Source organism: Cloeon dipterum, chromosome 2, assembly GCF_949628265.1.
Source record: "Cloeon dipterum chromosome 2, ieCloDipt1.1, whole genome shotgun sequence".
In the NCBI taxonomy this organism is placed as follows: Eukaryota; Metazoa; Arthropoda; class Insecta; order Ephemeroptera; family Baetidae; genus Cloeon; species Cloeon dipterum.
The window spans coordinates 25,579,648-25,603,234 of NC_088787.1; the positions used below are offsets into that span (position 1 = coordinate 25,579,648).

The 23,587-nt window shown below is 39.2% G+C and overlaps 2 protein-coding genes across 3 annotated transcripts; one reads left to right on the forward strand and one right to left on the reverse strand.

Annotated features, from left to right (window-relative positions):
- The first annotated feature begins 355 nt into the window (after positions 1-355).
- On the forward strand, positions 356-22,097 carry Frmd5 (FERM domain containing). 2 transcript variants are annotated; one of them, XM_065477782.1, is made up of 11 exons: positions 358-827; positions 7,229-7,333; positions 12,774-12,816; positions 13,023-13,199; positions 13,764-13,975; positions 14,029-14,196; positions 14,252-14,340; positions 14,669-14,895; positions 15,196-15,360; positions 15,644-15,832; positions 19,656-22,097. In XM_065477782.1, the coding sequence occupies exons 1-11, from the start codon at positions 732-734 to the stop codon at positions 20,051-20,053; spliced, it is 1,869 nt and encodes a 622-aa protein (XP_065333854.1). In that variant the 5' UTR covers positions 358-731; the 3' UTR covers positions 20,054-22,097. The 2 variants fall into 2 exon arrangements, with proteins under 2 accessions (XP_065333855.1, XP_065333854.1); XM_065477783.1 differs by lacking the exon at positions 15,644-15,832 and having other exon boundaries at positions 356-827.
- Positions 22,098-22,330: 233 nt separating this feature from the next.
- On the reverse strand, positions 22,331-23,412 carry LOC135935456 (U6 snRNA-associated Sm-like protein LSm6). The gene is made up of 2 exons (XM_065477784.1): positions 23,194-23,412; positions 22,331-22,559 (listed from the first exon to the last, which is right to left on the reverse strand). Exons 1-2 carry the CDS (start codon positions 23,282-23,284, stop codon positions 22,411-22,413), a joined length of 240 nt encoding a protein of 79 aa, XP_065333856.1. The 5' UTR covers positions 23,285-23,412; the 3' UTR covers positions 22,331-22,410.
- Between the last annotated feature and the right edge of the window lie 175 nt (positions 23,413-23,587).

The following is a 23,587-nucleotide window of genomic DNA, read 5'->3' on the forward strand; positions in this document are numbered from 1 at the left end:
AAATATTCATTTCGTTGGTCTGCTGTTGAATTGATAACATACACGTTTGGTAATGATAATAGCCATTTTATAAGACGAAAACATGTAGGCTAGTTGGAAAATGTCGATTTTTTTAATACTCTTTTTTTTAATACGGGATCTTTAATATGTAGACGTGGATTTTTCAATCGACAAACGTTTTAATTCAATCTGTTTCATGCTACTTTTCCACGCTGATGATTGTGACTAATTGTAAGAGCACCGCGCGTTGAATTCCGTGCGTTGAGTAAAATTCTCATACTGGAGCTGCGAGCAGAACGAGGAACGAAGCGTGAGCAGCTCGACACGGGGATGGCCGGTTGTAGACTAAAGGCGCGATTAGCCGAGCTTAAGTTGAATTAGACGCGATTTCGGTGACACAGAACGCATTTGAGGCAGCCGAAACCCCAACGCCCTGACGGTGTTAGCCGTTGTCAGTGTCCAGATACCACGAGTCGGGTTTATTTTTTGGACGTGTGCGCGTTCCGCGTCCGGACGGTCCGGCGGCCCGAGTGGAACGCGGACCGGACGCGGACCGCAACGACGCCGTCGCCACTGTCGCAGCAGCAGCAGCAGGCGGAGGAGAAGCGAGCGAGACGAGAAGACGGCGGCGGCGACGGCCGAGTGTGTTGCCAGTGCCGGGACGCAGGAGGGGCCTTTGTTTTGACGCTCGGCTGTTGTTTGTGTCCGCTGGCTCAGCTGCATGTCCCAAAATGCTCAAGTTCGGTAACAAGGGCGAGGCCAGCATCACCTACAAGTGCACCGTCCGGCTGCTCGACGACTCCGAGGTGATCGAGTGCGATTTTCAGGTGAGTAATTTGCTAATTCAGTCGAGAGATGCAAAATTTGCAACCCTTTTTGCTTTTTCAAACGTATTATTAATCAAAATTGTTTGTTTAATTCATGCTAATTGATTTAAAAATACCAAACTTTAATTCGTGGGAATATCGGCAAAGCTATAGATAGAAAAAATAAGTTTATTTTGATATTAATTTAGTAAATTTCATTATGAAATTTTGTGCTCTATCTTTATTTTCTTTTCAAATTTTAGTTACTTCATTTTTAAGATTGGAATTTTTCGTAGGTTTAAGGTTTGTGTAATCATCTTTAGAATTGTCAGCTCTAATGTTTTATCGAGTCTTTCTCCTCCAAAACTGTTCTGGACGATTTGTATAGGCAATAGATTGCCACCCAGGACAAGCGTGTTGCATCTATTCGCATGTTTTAAAATTCCTTTATTGTTGATTGAAGCCACTTTTGTTTTGTTCAATGAGGGATATCCTTATCCTTTCTTTATTTTAACACAACCAGAGTATTGTCGCGCCTGTAAAATATTACAAATTAACAACTTTCTGCAGTATTTTGCTCGTCAATTTTTTATGGTTTATTAGAAATTTAACATTGAAATATGATCTGTAAAAAATTATAATTGTTTTTGGAGAAATAAACCGAATTGATTGGACTTGTAACCCGAAACAATGTGCCTATTAAACTTAGAGATAATTTACTCATTGCCACTTACGTACTAGTTCATTGAAAATTTTCGAAATAATTAGTGTTTATTCTCATGTTTTGACAGAATAAACGTTTTCCTTTACATATTAGCATTTTTGAGCTGTCAAAGGACACATGCCGCCGACGTTTGTCCATTGTTATTTTTAGATAAGAATAATCGATTGTGTGTGTGTGAGTAAGTCGTTTGGGACCTCGGGCAAGAAGTGCTCGCTGCTCCAGCCGATTTGCTTACTACAAAAGCATTCAATCCAATGCCTTTAGTCTGGGCTGAAATATTGCTCTCTTGAAAACTGTTATTTAATTAGCAATCGAAAATCCCAAGAATTACCGACTTAATCAGCAGCAGTTATAAGGAAACATGAACTCACACATTCCGTTGAAAATGTATGCAGTTTTTAACTGAATTCTTTCTTGCTTTATTATTCACATAGAACTGCCTTGGATAAATTATATTTAATTTCTTAGTGATGAATACGTCAGTTTATTCTTGAATATTTGAGGGATCCCTGATTTCTAAAGCTGCGGGAGCATTTCCATAAATTTGTCTGTCTGCACTGGAAGAGGACTTTGAGAAATGAAGACAGATTGACTCTTAAGAGTCAGGAATATTTGTCCGTGGGCGCTTGACGAAAAAGCCATCAGTAAACCGCAACTGTTGGCCACCCTTTGGTGTGCCAAATCAGCGGCAGACCACGGAATAGAATACACGCGGCTATAATTGGATGAGAATGCAAATATTTGGCGATCGGCGTCGAGCAATTTCCGCGCGCGATGATCTCATCGCGGAAAAGTGGCGAAAAAAACTTGAGAGTGACTTGCGACAAAGCGTATAACGGCGACTCATGTTGCCTGTCCGCCAAGTCAGTCAATCGCGTGTTACTTAAGCCCCGTGACTTACTCACCGACCAGCCAAATTAGCACCAAACTTTACTCGTTCTGCTCAACTTTGCTTATCCAGTCAGGGCGAATTCACCCGAATGAGTGAGCTTCACAGCAAGATTAAACGAGCTCTCTGTTAGAACATTCCAGCGGCACGTTTAGCTTTGACTACTCTGTCAATCACTTTTATTCTTGGAATTTTTAAATCAAATAAGTCCACGTCTTACTTTCAAAATTTATGACTACCTCACGTTTAATTTAAAGGCAATAATAATTGCCGTCCTGATAGGAAAAATAAATATTTTGAAGAGACGTTTTTTTTATTTAAATTAAACCACTGGTGGCCTGTTCAAATGGCTAAAAATGTTCAAAATATTCAGAGAGAGTTAAGGGGAAGAGAAAAGATGATATATTATATAATAATGAGGTTTACGGAAAGATTGATTTAACTTGCCAAAAAAGTCGTCAGATAAATGGTAGAGTCGGCTATATGCTTCACATTTTAAAACATCAACAAATGTACAGTTGAGCTAACTTGTCCCCATTTTATCATAATTTTAAAATATTTAGTTAGATAGGCATATAAATACCTGGGATTTTTTACTCACCACAAAAAAATATGGTTCACACTTTCGGTATTTTTAATTAAAAAATTAAAAAAGAGACGATTTAAATGTTAAATTTGTACTTCCATCCAAACAGTCCAAAGTCCAAATTAAACAAAAGCCTTTTTACTCTTTTACAAAAAAATGTGTACTGTCAGATCACAGATCAGTGCCATCCAATTCAAGTTGTATCTTATCTAGACAATTATGTCGCTTCCGTAAACAAATATAAGCAGCAACACCACTTTTTATTTTTTTTAACCAATACATAATATTTTAATTATCACATAATTAGTTAACATGTAATCTAGAGAAGAAAACCAATAGTTCTCTTAAAATAAATCTTGACTTCAAACCAACTTTGTCAGACTCGTTTCTCCTGATTAGAATTTCGAAGTTAATCACTACGCAGGAGTTGCGTGGAAATTAACCGTTAACAATAAAAATCGAAGTGTGTGCTAGCCATGTCGTGATTGTTGTGACCGAAAGGGCCTTGGGCTGGTGAATTAAGGGTTGCCAGGCCCTCGACCGCGAGCGGCGTGGGGTGCTTTTATTGATCAAGCTGCAGCCACATCCCTCCACTTGCCTGCTTGGCAGCGAGAGCCGGCCGGCCGGCGAGGCGAGAACGCCGCGTGTGTGTGTGTGTGTGTGTGTGTGTGTGTGTGTGCTCCTGCTCTCGGCTAAATGGGCCGCCGACTTGCTCTCGCTACCCAAAAACGACTCCTCCACTTTTCAGCCCCGACTGAAGAGTGAGGGAGCTGTGTTTGCATTATTCAGCACCGCATCTTTGACACACTCTTACTTAGCTGCGCCGCCGAGCCAGCCAGCCGAGACCAAATTGATTAAGGAGCCGCCGGCTGCCTCCGAGAGGCGCATAATTATTCTCTTTTGGCTCACAATAAGAAAAGAGTGATTCGACTAATTCGATTTGCAGAGATATTGATACCCTCCTTGACTGTCCCGCTATTCGACTTTGTGATCATTAAACGCTTTCACTTCAGTGGAAACTTGATAAATTATTATTTATACCCAATACAGCGATTGGTTGCTAGGGATTCGGGGCTGATATTCACAAAACTTGTGACGAAAGACTTCATTAAAATGGAGAAAAAATCATACGCTGGATGTGAACAATTTCGATTTGCTTGAATGGTCAGAGAGCGAAATTTAAATTTTACAAGGAGATCAATAACAGTTTCAATCAGTGCATTGGTTTTTTCATTGATCTGCTCGCACAATTTTACATTTCACTTTCTCACAGTTCAACCAAATATAAATTTTCCATTTGTTTTAATTTTTTGCATGAAAAACATTCTTAATACTCCTAGGCATCGTTCCTATTTCTCGCGCGAACTGGTAAAATTGGAATGAAACTTACATTACAAAAATCTAACTAATACTAGAAAATAAAACTTTTTTAATATTTCAGCAAAACGTAAACAAAAAATCCAATATCAAACAGTTATTTACCATTTAAAATTTACCGACTCTTAGAATTTAGGACAAAGTTGCGACCGCAATGGTTATGAAATCCAGATCAATAAGTTTCACTATTTAATCTGAAGATTGGGTAATTTCGCACCTGAGGGGGAATAGCAAGCGTACCCTTTACGACGCTTTTTATTGGTGACCATAAAACAGTAAAAAGAATAATATTCGCCAGTTTGTCGAGCGAGAAGTCATGTTGCACGCACATCGTTTTTGCCATACTGCTGCTGATCGGACTTTTTCCAACATGGATACCCAATCCACGAAAACGTGAGACAAAAAGCTTAATGACAGCTTGCACGCGGTCAGTTCCTGTCTTTCGGCCTCATACGAGTCGGGCTGCTATCGAAAAAAGTGCGGCTGACTCTGTTCCGGTGGAGAGGAAATCGAAAAGCACGCCCGATGGCTGCGAGGCAGCTGAAAAATTAAAGCTTATCGATATTGTTTTATCTGGGAGAACACACTGCGTGTCAACATTGGTCGCCATGCTCTGCACAACAGTTTAAAATAGAAATGATATGGGTGGAATTTGCATTGAATGGACATCTTTATCCAAATCATGCACATAATTTTTATTATATGTAATTTTTAATGCAGTTTAAGAGAGCAATAGTTGTGAATTTGCAACAGGAATTGCAGTTTCCCTAGATGTTTAATTTTGTAACTGTACTTCTCGTTACTCATTCTCAATCATGGAAATAGGAATGGAATGAAAATTGATACTCCCTCTTCCCTGATGATTTGTCAAGCCAGGAGCAGGGGAATAAGGAAAATTTTGTACCTGTTGACAACGCCTATACTTTTAAAAAAACACACTTTTAGACAAACTCGTAAAAAGCATCTACTCGCAGTGACGCTGGCCGCACAACAAAGTGTTTTATTAATATTTTACGTGCGCGCATATTCACTCTTTCGCCGCTGTGGCACCTGTGCGCCGCAGCTGGACGGCCAACCCTCTCCTTACCAATTTATAGCCGCCGTCGTTCATTTGCATAATTTTTAATGGCCGCGCTGTGTGACTGGCCTGATTTAATCACCTGCAACTGCACACTCCACGTTCTGGACATCCATGAAAACTGACGTGGATGGCTTTCATATGTACAAATCGAGGAAGTTCCCGAATTTTCAAAATAAAATGTATTGAGAATCTTTACGAATCACTAAATAATAACTCTTTGGTATTTATTCTAGTTCGCTCAATCAATGTGATTACCACCAAGTTTCACCTGTTTATTTATTTTAATTCAAACAAAAACATTATCACAGTCATGCTTTCTCTAACGTCACATGTGGATTAAAGCTTCCAAACGTTCAGAGAATTCAGCTATCAATTTTTTTTCTAACAACTTTGTAGTAACAAGCTAAACCCCGAGCTTGGCAATTCGCGCCGTCGAGTCCCAGTTTCGCTCTCAAATTAGACCAAAAGCATGCAGCGTAAAGTCACAATTAGCTAACGCTGCTCACGTCGACGCTTTTAGCTGGCAAATTATTGCCCTTTTGTGCCTTTTGCTGCCGGAGGACGCACACGCTGGCACATTTGTGCTTTATATAGCTGTAATTCCAAAGGTGGTGCTCTTTTTTTCGAAAACGAGTCTGAAACTTTGCTAACGATGATGGATCGACCCTGCTCGTTTAGTCCTCTCCGCAACTCGAGTCCCCTGGTGCATCGACTGCACATTTAAATTTTAAGAATACGTCAATCAATATTAATTGAAAGCAACGCCACGCCTCCTAATTTGCATGGAGAGCAGTTTGTTTGCCCGCTTGCATAATTCATTTTCATTAATTTATTGGTGACTCCAACCAATTCTAACCCACCGTGCGGGTGGTGGTATAAATTGATTTACATTTCATAGGTCGCCTTTGCAACTTCTCTCTTCTTTTATCGAATCGTAAAATGTTTGACTCAAAATTGCATATCAAAAGTAAAAAAAATTGCGTGGACATTTAAATAAAAATGCCACACACTGGATTTTTCGTAAAAATTGCCGACATTCATAAAAGTGTTTTTGCTTTAGTTTTTAACAAAATCCCTGATGGTGTGAATTGGCTAGTTTAGCACAAGAAAACAAATAGAACCGGCTGCTGTCTGAATTGTCTGAAAGGCTATTATAACAACTCACTTAAAAGCCAAAGTTGTTTCCATTGCCATTTTTGTCCACTGCTTTTATTTTTATGAATTGAGATAGGCGCAGTGCAGATGAAAAAGTCGCTTTTCTTTCTTGTGGGAAAAGATAGAGAGCGAGTTGCCTGCAGCGGCGGAAAAGTAGAGGGAACTTTCCATCCGTCTCTGGCACGGACGCTTTTCCGGGGCTTCTTTGGCGGCTTGCATGCGAAAGCAAGCTCGCAAACCGCCTAACCGTGATGCGTGTACTTTACGTTAGGATATACTTGTAAGTTGTCATAAAACCAACCAAACAGATGTATACGCAACTACGTACGCAGCAGTAAAAAGAGTCGTTAGCTGCTTTTCTTCTAAGTTCGCAGCTAACACGGAACGTCTGCTTTCTTTGTGGGATTTTCACAAGGAATGAATTTCCGTATTGATAATTTTTTATCTGATTTTTTATTCACTGGTTGTTTATTTTCTAAATTGTCAACCTTTTTTTAACATGTAAAGGCTGGAAATTCTTTTACCCTTTGAATCGCGCATAGTACGTGCAGCTCTGTCGTTCTACGTCCGCCAAGTGTCTAATACTTGAAATCTATTGATTTGTCCGCAGTCGCACCACAAAGGGAAATACCTGCTCGAGTATGTGTGCCGGCAGCTGAACCTCATCGAGAAAGATTACTTCGCGCTGCGATATGTCGACTCCAACAAGCAAAGGGTGAGCAACAACCTATCTTTCACATCTCAAATCTAAACCTGTACCAAAATTCCAACCCAATTAAATTAGCTATTAGAATTTCGTATTCTTAATGACATTAAATTTAAATGTCACAGTGCAATGGCGTCAGCGAGTAAATTAACCCTGTTCAGTTCTCTGACATGCGGGACGCCCTATTTTCAAACAGCGATCGAATTGCTATGTCACAGACTAATCACCATTTTTATTTTTCGTTTTATCGATTTGTCCGATTGTTTTTTGTTCTCGCTTTTGACACAGAAAAATACTTATCATATTAATGGGTAATGGCAAACCTTTTTTACAATTGTAAAGAGTTGATTATGTTAACTTTGGTGCACATCTCCGTGAAAAATTTTCAAGGTGATTCGAATGACTACTCCAATGCTCTCCAGCTGCATGCAGGTGTTGTGTGGGCGAGAATTTTACGTGTGCATAATTACCGATGCAATCTCTCTCGGTCAAAGCAGAAGGGGACTGAAAACAACAACAACAACAGGAAGTGTATCAGAGCAGCAACAAGGGGCATGAGAGTCTTTTCAAATTTATTTTACTGCCCTACAATCAATTCTCACTAGTAAAATTATATAATGAAGCTTAAACACGGTGAAAAATTAGATTTGCGGTTTATGCGCTGTTTATGCGCTTGTCTCACATTTGCTCGACCTCCAATTATTACAATATTGATATCAATCGCAAAGTGTATCAATTACGACCGCAAATCTCCAAGGGTGACTGGTTTACCATATATTAGGAGCGAAATTTCATATGGTCATTGCAGTGTTTGCATTTATCTTAGAAAACATTTTAGGCTTGGCCTAATAAGCCTGCATCCTGTCTTTCAAAGTAAAAAAAGTCTTAAATAAGCGTTTAAATCGATAAATTGGTTATCAATGAAATTAAAGAAAAGAAACCTAAAACAACTTTTCCTACGTTCGATCCAAGATATGTACCAATATTTTTCGTCGCTTTAAATGGATCAGGTGCGAATTTTGTAATTTGCAGCTCAGTCGGGTTGATGTATATCCGTGTGAAACAGGAGGCGGGTATGAATAGTGCGACAATGAATCACAATCTAGCAAACACGAGCTCAATGTGATAATGACAAATTGCTGGCAAACGACACAGGAGCGACCAACAAGTCGCCTCAACAGATAATAAACAACACGACCCTTTCATTATTTTGACGCGACAGAGAAGGATTGCGTTCGCAGGGCTGCTGCAAGAGCGGAGGACAAACTCGCACAACTGCACATTACATCGGGCTTATATTTCGCTAATCGGTAGGAAACTTGGCTCGCATGACCGAATTCCTGTATTTCCGCGCCGCTGAAATAGTTTTGTATCGTGCGCACAGCTGATAAGCTCAATAACGTCTTTTCATTTGAGGAATTTCGTTCATATGAGCCAATTCATAAATAATATATTATGCTTTATTTATCGTCATAACTAAATTACCTTAAGTGCCTGAAGTTTAGATTATGCTCCGCCCAGCAATTTGGCAAGTAAATCAGACGCAAAAATAGAGTTATATATGCATTAAAAATTGCATCAATTTGTAGTTTAACTCTTTTTTAACTTTACAGTCCTTGATTTCCAAAACTCATAACTATAAAGGCTTATCTCGGTGTGGAGAGCAATCTAGGAAATATTAACTATCTATTCGAGGAAAATTAGTGCAGGATTGAATGTTTATGATGGTATTTTTTTATGAGGGTTGCGTGTTCAGCTGCATCGGTGGTGTCTGGCAGGCGAGAAATGTAGAGTTGTAGATGCTGCATGCTTCCAACTTGTGTATCTATGTGGTTATTATTTCGCTGGAAGCAGCGAATGCCGAGACCAGTAGTGAGAGCCAACAGGAGAACAATAATAATTGTATCATTCCTCCTGCAGCGTGCACTCTGGCGCAGACACACAATGAACGAATCGTCTGGTCTGGGCGTTTTGTTTTCTTTCTGGGCGTAATAATTGTTCTGGAGTCTCTCAGGCGGCTCTCTGCCACATCGCGTTTTACAGGCAAAAACACATTAGGACGGCAAAACTGGGAGGCTTTTAAGTGCCAAAAAGCGTTCGCTTTTCGGTCTTTCGTCATATCTAGGAAAGAAAGCTTTTCTACACTCTTATTTGCAGCTAATAAAGGAATTTATGAATTATTTATTCTTTATCTCTTAAGAGTAATATAAAATACCGTTTCAGAAAACGAGTGGTTGATTGGCTTTCGAATTATTCTTGGAAAAAGTAGTATTTTTAACACTCTCTTTCCGTATTAACTTGCAGTTTGAAGGAAATCGCAGAGTCACGCCTCTTTTCGCGACTTTTCCTTTGCCGGCTACATGTGTACGCTCGCACGCCAAATGTATACTTAAAAAAGGCGAGCTGTGAATAAATGATGCATTGCAGTGACGCAAACAGGATCCGCTGGCGCTTGCATCCTGCAGACGAGGCGCTTTTCAAGCGAGCAGACCGTCGACACACTCGCTCTGATAAAAGGCAGAAAATCACGAAAATCACGGTGAACCAGCTCTTTTTCAGCTACGGAACAAACGCTGAGTGTGTCAGGGTAAATTTGGGGGAAATATCACATTTGAGAACATTTCATGGTGACATGCAAGGGAATAAATTTATTTAGCAAAGAAAGGAAAACTATATTTAATGCGTGAGTTTCAAGGACCCGTAAAAATTTTTAATATGAAAGTGAAAATTGAAAACTTTTCTTGACATACGGACGAAACTCTCTCTTTCTGCAGGGATCAAAACTTTCTGAGAATGTACAAATGTACATCCCCGCTTCCTCCAATTTAAAACATGTATAAGTTCCTCGCGTGCAAGTTTAATTCTTTTGATGCAAAATAATCCATTCAGAGACAATGTACTTTTCTTTCGCTCCGTCTCAAGCATGATTTGTGGTATGAATAAGAAACACACGGTACAAAAGAACCTTTTGTGCTGGCTGCGCGAAAAAGCAAGCGGCCCCCGACTCTAGTGGAAAAGTTGGCCTGTTTATGAGCTGCCTAACTCCATTTTCCACGCAGCGCTGACAACCCAAGCAAGTTTGTTTGCACAGAGTCGGTCCAGCGTGTCGCAGTCTTCTTTTCGGCGAAAATCAATTTGTTGGAGCGAGGCGGCGAAATATCTCCGCACCGCACGATGTTTTATATTTATTTGCGACGACCTCTCCTTCTGCATTCTTCGCCTCCACGTTGCAGAAAGATTATTCATCGAGCGCGCACCCAAGAAAGCAGCTCTCTTTCCGATGGATGCAAACGAGCGAGGTGAACGAACCGCCCGCCACTCTTCTCCTTGGACCGAGAAAAAACGTGCTTTTTCTTTCCTGCACTGCCGCGGTGACTGGTGCATCTTCCTCGCGCTTTGCCCGACGGCGCGGTTCGTGATTTTCACACAATTACCGTGCGCCGCAGCTTTTCTTAATAACCAACCACCAGCGTCTAAAGAACTAGTTCGTGTTTCCTTTTAGAAGTCATTTTCCTCGAAACAATTTCAAAATTATCTGTTCATTTGAAATCTTTCCAAATAAACGGAACAGCTCATTACAAAAATATGGAAAAATTGCATAATCCTGTTGCTATGAAACCTTTTTTACGGTCAAACGAACCTTGTTTTTAGTTAGCTGTGGTGCGTAATTCAATGACACCGTTTAAAGTTTGAACTCCAGCTGCGTCAAAAAAGCGATACGCTGGAATCAGATCGAACAACAGAAATGATGGAGACTAAAATAGCGGCGCATCTGTTATAATTAATGAAGATTCGCGGAGTTAATTAATGCTCACCATCTGTTGCGTGAGAATGTTGTTGCTGCTTAATGTGCGCCGCGCACCCTCTGTTTTTTCCTAATAAAATTTCGAGCAGCTGCTGTTTTTCGGCAGTTTACAATGAACGACGTCACGTGGAAAGTCGGTCGAAACTGCAATTTCGCGAGACAAAATAAGTTCAGTCGGCACTGTGCGACGCTAAATATACGCATATACCCGCTTGCAATGCCCTGCGCGTCGTTTGGCTTAACGGGTGGAGCTCTGTTAGCGACAAAAAGTAAAATAAAGCGCTGGAATTTGCATTTGAGCGAATGAATGAAACATGATGCTGAGATGCGAATTTAGGACGGGTTAAATGGTGTCCATTTCGATCAAATTACTCCTTTCTAAAAGAGGAATTGGGGAATTCCTGATTAATGTCTTTGCAGCACTCCTGAAATTTGTCTTTTCTAATTGGCACTCTCGTAATGTAAAAAAATGTTTCCCCGCTCCTAGGTTTCCTAGTTTCGTACAATTTGTAAGCATGATCTCTCTATTTAAAACGTTTGTCTGTTCAAAAGGATAAAATATTCTTGATTACTTTAAAATATATTTATAAATTTAATTATCAAAGAGCTTCACAAATCGTTGCGTTTACGGGAAAATGCTACTGCTTAAGCTACGAGCACCACACTTTTCTTGAGCAGGACATTTCTGTAGAGGTACAGAAAAATCTAAACACCGAGGAATCATAAATTAATTATGACTACCTCGTGTGCTTGTGCCTTCATTGGCATCCACCAGAAACCAGACTTTCGTGTTGCCAGTATTTAATAAAGTGTTCTAAATGAATCCCACGTGGATTTTTTTCTCTGTAGGAATTTTTCCTCACGTATTATCTTGGCGCTCACGAGTGATCCAGAGGAGCTTTGCTTTGCTCTTCGATGACACCTCCTGATAAGATAATCAATATTTTCACAAAAGATCTCTTTCTGCCGGCGCTGCTCTGATAAAACAAGCAGATTTCGCAAAGCGCTGCCATTGTCTGTGCCGGTACCTGTTCGGCAGCGGTCTCGCGAGACTGAGAGAGCAATAATAACAAAAGACATGCAAAAATGCAGTTGCAGAAGCGTGAGAGTGCCGGTGCTCCGGCTCGAGCGGCTCGACTATTGACCCCAGCTGGCGCGCCCGACCCGAAAGGGCTGCACCACCACCGCGCCAGCCACTCTGGCTGATCAAATTGCCAACCTGCATCAGCAGGCGCCAATTGACATATGAGCGAGACGCCACTTGCGCTCACACGTGTGCTCACCTCCTGTCCGGACAGACTTGTTGCTGGGCAAAAATTGTTTTATGGGTTCTTAATAGAGAATTAAAATATGAATGCCAAAAAGAGAATAATTAGTCTAATTGATTGATTGCTTTATCAATTCTTCAGCCTTCGTGGTCGTAAAATCAATCATTTGCAGAAACATATTGTAGAAAGGAGATATAAATTAGGTTATATTTTAAATGTTTTTTAACAATCATGGAAACTCTGTGTCTGAAAAGATTATTCAATAAAAACTATTAGAACCCCAATATTTATTTAATATTAATTTAAAATGCAAAAATGGTCTGTTGGAGCTCAAAATAGGAACAATTTAATGTAATTCAACTTCTTATGTTCACAGCACTGGTTGGATCCAGCAAAGACAGTCATCAAGCAGATCAAAGGTGAGAGTTAAATTAAATCCTCTTAAAAGGCGTAACGAGATAAAGAAATTACAGGAAAAATGGGGAAAACTACCCAACGTCGCCTCAGTTTCAGTAAAAAATTTCCTATAAATGGCGAGTGATGAATATAGCAAAATTTAAAAAATCATATCCAAACAATTTGTAATTTTTGTAAATTTTTCTAATAAATTCAATTTTGTCTGCAGAGATGGATCCGATTCTGTTCAGCTTCCGCGTCAAATTCTACCCCCCGGACCCTTTCAAGCTGAAGGAGGAAATCACCAGGTACCAATTGTATCTGCAGTTGCGGCGCGATCTGCTGCACGGCCGACTCTACTGCTCGGCACCAGAGGCGGCCCTACTCGGTGCCTACATTATTCAAGGTTCGTACGTACACACTCGCGCGCCTACCCTATCGATTTCCGCAGGAGTGCGCGATTTCGGCTCCTCGCCTTCCTTTTTCCTCGCTGCGACCAAAATGAATCTAATCACTACACTTCAAGCAATCAATCAAGCACCGTTCGCCACCTGCAAATGTTTAGTTAGCATTTGAAAATGTTAGCAAGGAAAATTTTCTGAATTTCAATCATTTCTACGTTTAGTTAGAGAAATCTAATTTTCTTCTAACTCCTACTGTTTGGTTTAATTTATTGTTCAATACGATTATACATTTTTAAATATTTAAACCAACTCATTACCCCTTAAATATTCAACATTACTAAAAATTAGTATTTTTGTTTTTCTTATCAAAGCAATTTTTTAAAATTAATCCATTTTTGTAAGCTATTTTAATTTTTGTATAACTAGAATCAAAATAAATTCAAGAGACTCGCACGCACTAGGAAATGAATTTTAAAGCAGCCCAAATCCATTTGAGAATATATTTTTAGAAGCATATATTTAAAAAAGATTTAACAAGAAAAACCCTCAATTTTTCCTCCGAGCAGCGGATTTAGGCGATTACGAACCAGAGGAGCACGAAGGCAATTACGTGGCGGAACAAAAGCTGCTGCTCAAGCAGACGATCAAGATCGAGGAAGACATCATTGAGCTGCATCAGACGCAAATGAGGGGCCAGTCCCCTGAGACCGCCGAGACCAACTTTCTGAGAAAAGCCTACCAGTTGGACACTTACGGTATCGACCCGCACCCTGTCAAGGTAGGAGGTGGACTTATCGCCGACTGCATAGAAGTAAATTTCGCACCAAACAGGACCACCGTGGCAATCCGCTGTACTTGGGAATCAATCACAGCGGAATTATCACACTGCAGGGCAGCAGGAAAACGAACCACTTCAAGTGGAACGAGGTGCAGAAAATTAACTACGAGGGAAAAATGTTCATCATTCATCTCGTCTTCAACGAAGATCCGAGAAATAAGGTTTCTGCCACGCTCCTAGTAGCAATTCAGCCGTTTTAACGAGATTGTTCCGCAGAAAAAACATACTGTTGGCTTCAAGTGTCCCTCGAGTGCAGCATGCAGACATGTATGGCGATGCGCAGTAGAGCAAATGCTGTTCTTCACGTAAGAATATCTACGTCTTTGTTTATTCTTGTTGCTTAAATTCATTTAATGAAGCATTGATTACAAAGGTTATCACTCGCTGCCCTTAACGATTTTTTAATTTTAGAATAGAGAAGATCTGGTATTTTTCTTGCTCTTTAAAATATGCTCCAAGGAAAGTTTGATTCTTACCGTCTTTTTTGTAATTTATTAATAAGATAAATTTGCTTTGAAAAAATATCTCGTGGCACTGTCAATAATCATTTCCCGGTTACGTTTATGCAATTAATTTCGTCTCACTCCTCATTGCAGTCGCATAATTTCAATGCATTATTCATTTCTGTCACAGTTTGCAGTCATCGTCAGAAGCACCAACTGTCGTGTCAGGTGGCGGCCTGTTCTCATGGGGAACGAAGCTGCGCTACTCAGGTCGCACCGAAAAAGAGATCCAGGAAGACATCGGCCCCCTGAGGCGGGAGGAGCCGCCCATCAAGCGCACTGGCAGCCTCCGCCGCAAGGCCTCCAGCGTACCAGCTACCCCATCAACCCCCGTTGGCACGGAACTTGGAGATATTCGTAATATTTTCCGTTGCATTTTCCTAAGTTAAATCAAAAGAAAATTTGTTGTTCGCTGCGCTCGTTTTATTTTTGGCTTACACGCTTCTTTAATTTCAAACAAACCGCAAGATTTTGGCGTTTCGCATTTATAAACGCTCTATTGAGGCTGGTCTGGTTTTGATTAAGAAATCCTAGACTTTTCGCAAAAATTTAAATTGCCAAAGCCTTGTTCCAAGACTTATTTTTATGAGGGGTTTTAATATATATTTTTTGATCTGGCTCCACTCTTTAGTCTAAAAATGAGATTATCATTTCCAGGTTATGGCAGTCTTCCAAGAGCCAACCACTCAGCCCCAGACACAAGACTGGACGGCTCGGGTCTGCTCAGCGGATCCGACCTGTCGTCTCCGTACAGCCCTGACGGAACTCTGCCCCTGCTCGAAACGGTGGCTGAAGACCAGGAGTTGTCCTCCAAGCCCAGAGGTAAGGCCAACAATTTTATTGATCGCTCAGCAGTAGTTTTTAATTTTTGTTTCCACTTTTCGTTTGCATGCCGTTGCAATTATTTTAAGTTTTGTTTATTGACAGGAAAAAATTGCGGTCCTATCACAACGGATTTTATTTCATCGCACCTTTCTTTTCCAACAAGGACTGATTTTATTTCAATTATTCAATATTTCATTTGACTTTAGCTGCCTTCCCTCTGTCATACGTGTGTATGTGTGTGTTTTAATTTCTCTGTGTCTCTCATCCCTCGTCGCCACAGACGACGATCAAGCGGCCACTGAACCCAAGCATGTTGTGCCTGAGCATGAACGTTCTGTTCCTTCGATCACCCCTGCCATTTTGATCTCGGCGGAGCCTTGTAACGAGGAGGTTGTTAACAATCATGCTAACACCGACGAGGTCAAAAATGAAACCAAATCTAACGGAGACGTTGTCGAAATTGCCAAAGGTAATTTTGATTCCTATATCATGAATCCTTACTTCCCAATCCCATCATTCTGTAGCCTTAGATGCGGATAATTTACTAGTTAGCTTTTCCTCGGCAGTCGTTAGATAAATTTCGTAGCCCAAAATGTGATATAGAAATTCGTCTGACTTAATCGTTAGTTTTAAACAAAATATGACATTCCTTTAAAAAAGAAATTAATGTGATTTCGGGACATAGGGAAAAAATGGCCAAGGTACTCTTCCATTATTTTTAATATAAATAATGCTACTTTAAAAATTGCCGATTGAGCTGAACTAGCATCTTATATTTGTTATTATATAGTAAAGTGAATAATTTTATGTGCACGGTAATGGTTTGCTAAATGAAAATAGGGAAACCTGTCTTTTCAATGTTACTCGTCTTTTACAAACGAGGTTGTTATGTTGTATATTTTCACATAGAAACGAACAAGTACCATTAAATGCGATTTCGTTACTTGTAATGTGCTAAAAATTGTTTCAAATCCAGGTTTGAAGTGTAGGGTACCTACATTCCGTCAAACAATAACCATTCTTCAACACACAAATTCACACAACAGACAAATCACATTGTTTGACGAGCTATTTTTACATTAAAATTAAATATTTTTCATGCCACAGAGAAATGTCGTTCTCAAACTGATAATGCTTAAAAAAGCTTTTTTAAAACTCCCTGCATTTTAATTAATGTCCGGCAAAAAATTATAAAAAACTGATAGGAAATGAAAAAATAAAAATTATCCAGAAGGATATACCCTACGCGAATTGAATAACGATGGATGGCTGATGGTGAAATCTTATAGAAAAATATTATAAAACTATCTAGTATGTTTGTAAAAAGAACGAAAACGAGACAATTTTTATCTTCAAAATTTTGCTGACAATGAAACACCAAATATCTTTCCGAAATTACAGTTTTTTTCATCAGACGTGTAGACTTTCATTAATTTTAAGAAAATAACCGATGAAAATAAGGTGACCTATTGAGCCAAACCTTATTATGGGATCTTAAAGGGATTTCCATGTTATTTTTTATCCAATATTTGTTAAGCTTGGTATGCAGACTCTCCTTGACGAAACAAACCGATTGATTTGTTAATTCTGACTATGATATTTAAAAAAAAAAATGTAAATCCGGGAAAAAACCTGTCTTCTCAACGGTGTGATTAAAAAAGGGAAGTGATTTTTAAGAGGCAAGGTATAATTTGGCCAATAGGCAAAAATTATAAAGTTTTTTTTTAATTAAATATTTCACTTTAGCGGCTATTTATTGCATAACTGAACAAAGTATGTATGAAAAATATAGAAAATTTTATAAGTTTTTATAAAATAATATTTTTAACTTTCTGGTTTTCCAGAAAGTAAAAAAAAGACTGACCCATCAATGAGAATGTATAATTATACCAAACGTCATGGCGAATGAGCGAAAATTTGGAGTTGGATTTTTAAATCAATATTTTTTAAGCATTTTACAAAACTCTGCCAAAGTCCATCACTTGAAAGCAAATTCTTGGTAGAAAAATTCATGTTTAAGTTTAAATCACAAAGGTGTACACGTTTGATGCAAAACAAATAAATATTAGGGGCGAAAGGACCGCGGGGTTTCTTTGCAGTATAACCATTTGTAAATTTTTTCTCTAAAATAGCTGAGCAGTTATTTGCGAGATTGGAGGTCGATTGGACGCGATTTTTCAGCGTTGAAATTTTTAGGTGGCAGTCATATTTGCTTAAAGTACTTGTTAATAGATGGTGAAATTCCAAATTTGAAGCTCGGGAATGGGGGCGTTCCCTATTTTTTCGGTATCTCAAAAATACCCAAAAAAGGAATTCTGTTAATGAACTCTAAACTGCAACTCTTGACTGCGTTGAGGCATCACGTTGAAATTTTCACTGCCCAACCTAGTTTTTAATCCTGAACAACTTTTGCATTTACAAAAAATTCGCAGGTCGAAGGTCAAGGTCACCTTTTGCGACCTTTTTTTGAAAATTCAAAATTAAGGGATGATAGCCCCCTACGATTTTTTTGGGGTTAAGGGCTGAAATGTAGCCCGTGAAATTATGCACAAGTACACCAAGTTTCATAGGTGCAATCGCGATACTTTTGCTGCAATTTGAATTTGAAGTTTGAAAACCTGCTCGAGGCCGCTTGACCGCGCATGCACTCAGAGCGGCGAGTTCGCCTCTCGTTCTTCAAGTTGAATTTTTTCGCATTTCACTTGCTTAGAAACACCAAGAGGGCCTAGGGTAGACCAAGGAAGGTCGAAATCGACCTTCAGGGTCTGTCCCTGACGTGACCCTGAGATACAAAATTTCGAAAATTTCCAATTTCATCGAACTTGGTGTCTTTTCATAGGTTTTCACTACTGTACAGCTCAAATATAGAGCCAAAATTGCCGAATTACAATCCTGAAACCGGTTCTTGAAGTAATTGTGGTAGCCATTCATCCAGACGTGATGTGCAAAATGGTCAAATTTTGAAATCTTTAATTTATGATATGATTCTTCTGTTTTGTACACACAAAGTTCATATTGAGTGTTAAAAATTAACGATTGTTTTTTAAAAAAAGTTAAAAAAATTTATTTAGAGCAAATAACAATTAAATTACATGTTTAATTTTTTTTATAAAAAGAAAGGAAACAAAAATATTTGGTTTTTAAAAGTAGCTTATTTGCCAGTGCATTTAATAACATTTTTTCATAAGTATTAAGCATAAGATCCTTTATTATCAACACATATTATGAACTTCATGTGTGCAAAATAGATAGAATTAAGAATTTAAAATTTTGACCATTTTGCACATCACGTCTGGATGAATGGCTACCACAATTACTTCAAGAACCGGTTTCAGGATTGTAATTCGGCAATTTTGGCTCTATATTTGAGCTGTACAGTGGTGAAAACCTATGAAAAGACACCAAGTTCGATGAAATTGGAAATTTTCGAAATTTTGTATCTCAGGGTCACGTCAGGGACAGACCCTGAAGGTCGATTTCGACCTTCCTTGGTCTACCCTAGGCCCTCTTGGTGTTTCTAAGCAAGTGAAATGCGAAAAAATTCAACTTGAAGAACGAGAGGCGAACTCGCCGCTCTGAGTGCATGCGCGGTCAAGCGGCCTCGAGCAGGTTTTCAAACTTCAAATTCAAATTGCAGCAAAAGTATCGCGATTGCACCTATGAAACTTGGTGTACTTGTGCATAATTTCACGGGCTACATTTCAGCCCTTAACCCCAAAAAAATCGTAGGGGGCTATCATCCCTTAATTTTGAATTTTCAAAAAAAGGTCGCAAAAGGTGACCTTGACCTTTGACCTGCGAATTTTTTGTAAATGCAAAAGTTGTTCAGGATTAAAAACTAGGTTGGGCAGTGAAAATTTCAACGTGATGCCTCAACGCAGTCAAGAGTTGCAGTTTAGAGTTCATTAACAGAATTCCTTTTTTGGGTATTTTTGAGATACCGAAAAAATAGGGAACGCCCCCATTCCCGAGCTTCAAATTTGGAATTTCACCATCTATTAACAAGTACTTTAAGCAAATATGACTGCCACCTAAAAATTTCAACGCTGAAAAATCGCGTCCAATCGACCTCCAATCTCGCAAATAACTGCTCAGCTATAATTCATCTCTGTAATTTTCTTAACTTACCAGGCTACTTTTGGCTGCTGCTGAAATTTCATTTTGAAAATTAAAAAAAAATGATAATAATTAGAATTGTTTCCGAGGCCCTTCTCTCATCTTTCTTCCGCTCATTCTTCACTGCCGATGGTTGCATCCAGTAAAACTAATTTTCACATCTGGTTCCTGCGCAGGAGTGGAGGAGGGTGGACATCCGCCGCTGGGCTACGGCGACTACTACTTCCGCGACTCATTTGAGATGAACGCGCCTGAGATGGAGGTGAAGAGCAGCCGCGGCGCCGGACTGGTGGCCAACCGCGAGGGCCTGGCGCTGCAGCCGCACCAGGGGGTGGTGCCGGCGGGGGAGACCGGCGTCACCTCAGGGGGCCGCCCCTTCAACCTGGTACGCGTGTTTGTGCCGTCGTTCTTGCTTGTGGCGCTCGCGCTGACTCTCGTGCTGGTGCTGGTGCTTGAGACGGACTCGGAGTTCTTCGGAGGTCTGCGCGGCCTCCCCGAGATCGTCATCTTGCGCCAGGAGTACTACGAGCCGGCCAAGCAGTACTTCCGCCAGAAGCTGGCCGCCGTCGTTTAATGGCCGCCAACCGCAAAATGCAACGAACCAAAAAGCTGTTGGACAACCGAAACTGCTGCTTTTATTGTCAGTCAACATCCACGCCAGTGAACCCCTTTTTCAGAGCATTCCTAGCATCTTGAGAACTAGCTTGAAAACGCAGTTCAAGTTTTAAACTATAGATTTGTGCATTCCTCATGCCAGTTAAACTATGAGAAGGTAAAAAAATTTCTTTATTACAATTTGATGCTTTAATAGCTAATGAGTTGCTTGATAGACATTCGCGATTAGAAAATTATTCGTGATCATTCCAGTCAGGGCAAATTGAATTTAAAAATGTAATAGGTTGCATACATGTAGAAATCTTCCACTGAATCAAATAAGAAACATAGCCACGCAGTTCAATATTTTGCCAATTGTGAACCGCAAATACATTTGCAAGGAACGACCACTGTAAAAATTAAACCAGTTTATCTCATTTTTCTCCAACGAAATTACTGCGTTTGGTATATTATCAAAGCTAACGAGGTTTGATAATTTTTCAAGTGTGATGATTGAAAATCGCAGTTATTAAGGAAAAATCAAAGCGATTAATCAAATCTATTTAAATTCGAAAATTGCCAACCTACTTCTATCCTGATCATGAACAAAATCGTCTGCACAATAATATTTTTACTATTTGTACACTCCACTCAAATTTAAAACAAGACTTTGAATTGTGACCATGCGTTGCCAGAAAACGTTATAATATATTTTGCTCTTTTGGTATTTTCAACACTTTCTGTTGAGCCAGCGCTTGTTGCATTTTGTGTGGCGACCATTAAAAGTGCCTCCTTTCGCCGGGGTGTCAGCTGCTCTTAATTTTGTCTCCATCTCGCCAGTTGTGTACATAACTATCGTAAGTGCGTGCGCGTTTCTCCTTTGCTCTCTGAGTATAACATAATTTTTTCCCTATCTATTTTTCCATGCGCTAAAATTCAGACTTTTCGACTATTTTACGAGGGAGAAACAAAGCACCAGTGAGAGAAAATTCCGCATTATTTTTTAGTTTATTTTTACCTCTTAACTTAAGCACTCTGATCACTCGATTGATTTGACTTTGGGCAAGCTTTAATTAGTTTTAAATATTTTTACTTTCAACCTTTTGATAGATTTTTGTAAATAAAAACGAGGATCGGTTGCACGAAAATACACAATATTGTAGATTTTCACCAAGAGGCTGGTACGGTTGTTGAAGGCCAAAAATTGTATTCGAGCTCAGCCAGTGACATTTCTTGTACGAACATTCCGCTTTATTTATTGCTATCAAGTACCTGAAACGGGAAATAATATTTTTAAAGCTTGTGAAATTGTTTCGGCCCAGTTTTCATCCTCAGCATCACTAGATTCTAGTCTTCATCTTATTACCCATCCAAATTTCTATTGTAAAATTGTATCTTCTGTTTCAATAATTTTTATCTTTTGTTTGTTTATTTTGTGAGTTTAGCGCTGTGACTGGTTTTGGAAAAGTTGAATTTATATTCTAATAATTTTGTTTTTCAATGTGTTGCCTGTGTGAGTTGTGTGTAAACAAAATCACCATAAACGTGTATGGACTATGGAGCCTGTCTTTTGCGATTTGCTGAATTATTTTGACTGGAGCTCTCGGAAAACGCATTCGAATCAAATCTCTTGATGGACCAGAAACGATGTATCAAAAGTCAGGGGCTCTTCCCCCGCTGGAAATACTCTTTTCAAATTCTCTTTTGGTAGCCAGAGCTTATTATAGCAGCAGCAATATGAGATTTGTAGGTTAAATGAAAATATATGAAAAGAATGCGCGCAATAACGATTGGTTTTTACGTGCATTTCCTATGGAATACATAATTAAATGCATTTTTGATTGATTTTCTCTCCTACCACCTTATAATTAAGAAAATGGCGTTGTCAATTAAAATCCATCTTTTAGCAATACAGGCCAAATGTACGAATTAGGAAAGTCTTGTTTGAAAGAAGAGGTGCTTTTTAAAAGATGTGAGAGAACATGACATCACTGGAAATAAAATTAACAAACTTTTACAGCTTATGAGTTGGTTTCAATTCTTCAGACCTTTCAATAAACAATTCATTGCTCATGCATGCATTTCAAAGAGCCCAACATCTCAAAATTTAATTTAATTCTAGAATGATTGTGACAAGCATTCACGGATAGAAAATATTTGCTATAATTGGCAACAAACAATACTGCTCTAAATGAGTTTTAAGAACGTTCGTCTGACAATGAGAGGTTAAATAAGAGGTTTGAGTAAGACACATTGATTTGATTGCTTACCAAGTAGAAGATTTTATCCGCAGGAGCACGTACACAAATCAAGCTTAAAGTTCAAGTAAAATTAAGTCTAGACTTTCCGCTTCTGGGTGCTGATATAGAGAACATTGTTGCCTCTGATGAAGGCGTCGCCGTACTTGTTCTTCAGCTGTCCATTTACGTACTCCTCCGTCTGTTCCAAGGCGATGTTCAGGTAGCCATCCAAGCAAGCCAAAACTCCTAAAATAACACATTGAAAAATAATTTAGTTCAGTGTGATTTTGAGAGGATGCACAGTTCCCGCTCACTTATACACACTTCTCGTTTTATCTCCAGTTATTAGGAGAGCCTTCGGCCGAGATTTAAGAGTCTTTCATGAATATAATTATGATACATTAAGTTCTTACTCCAACGTTAAATGAAACGTGAATTAAAATAGTACATATGATGTTAAAGTATATGTATATAATATTAAAATACAATAATATTATCTATACATAAGAGCGTGCCTATATGGAAAAGCTACAGTTTTCGCCGCCGAGTTACAGTTTTCGCCACCCCTACTTTAACATGGGATTCTCATAAGAACTGGCGAGATGTGTAACGCGGCAGAAACTGTAACTTTACCATATACAAAAATATTACATATCCTGGACCTGGAGTCTTAATAATGTGCCTCACCCCATAGATAATTACATACATACTCGCATGCAGGTCTTTTTGGAATGCATGATATGTATGTATTTAATAATTTCCCAAACGATTAAATTGGGAAGGGGTAATTTACAGGGTGATTGAACACTAACAAAAAATATGAATGTATAAGAAATTTTTAGAAAACATAAAATTTCCTTTAAATTTCACTATTTTTTACCTCGATAATCCACACCGCTGTTTAGCTTGACGACCACAGGTCTGCCATGAATCTGTTGGATAAACTGAGCAAGAGCTTCTTTCCTATTCATTTTTCAATTTGTTTTTATGAACAAGAAACTAATCTGCAGTTTGTAACAGAAGCGATATCAATCGAAACACTAGGTCCAAAGATTTTCTACCGGCTCGAATGTTTTGATTGCTGTGCTGTTAGTGTTTGTTTTCCTGATGTTTTGACCATGTATATCCAGAGAGCGCGCATGTCGCAGCCTGCTGTGGGGTAGAGAAAATTTTTAAAGCAAAGGGCGCGTGGGGATTTTCTTGCCACTTTCTATTTCCTACAATTTGATGGTTTGTGTGCTTACACCTAGTATTTTTTTTGTACATATTTTTAC

Excerpts from the sequence above, each read along its gene's own strand:
- Frmd5 (XM_065477782.1), top strand. The coding sequence starts at position 732 with ATGCTCAAGTTCGGTAACAAGGGCGAGGCCAGCATCACCTACAAGTGC. Across the intron at positions 13,200-13,763 it reads CGGTGCCTACATTATTCAAG|CGGATTTAGGCGATTACGAA; the intron begins GTTCGTACGTAC and ends TCCTCCGAGCAG. Across the intron at positions 15,361-15,643 it reads GTTGTCCTCCAAGCCCAGAG|ACGACGATCAAGCGGCCACT; the intron begins GTAAGGCCAACA and ends TCGTCGCCACAG.
- LOC135935456 (XM_065477784.1), bottom strand. The coding sequence starts at position 23,284 with ATGAATAGGAAAGAAGCTCTTGCTCAGTTTATCCAACAGATTCATGGC. Across the intron at positions 22,560-23,193 it reads CAGCGGTGTGGATTATCGAG|GAGTTTTGGCTTGCTTGGAT; the intron begins GTAAAAAATAGT and ends GTGTTATTTTAG.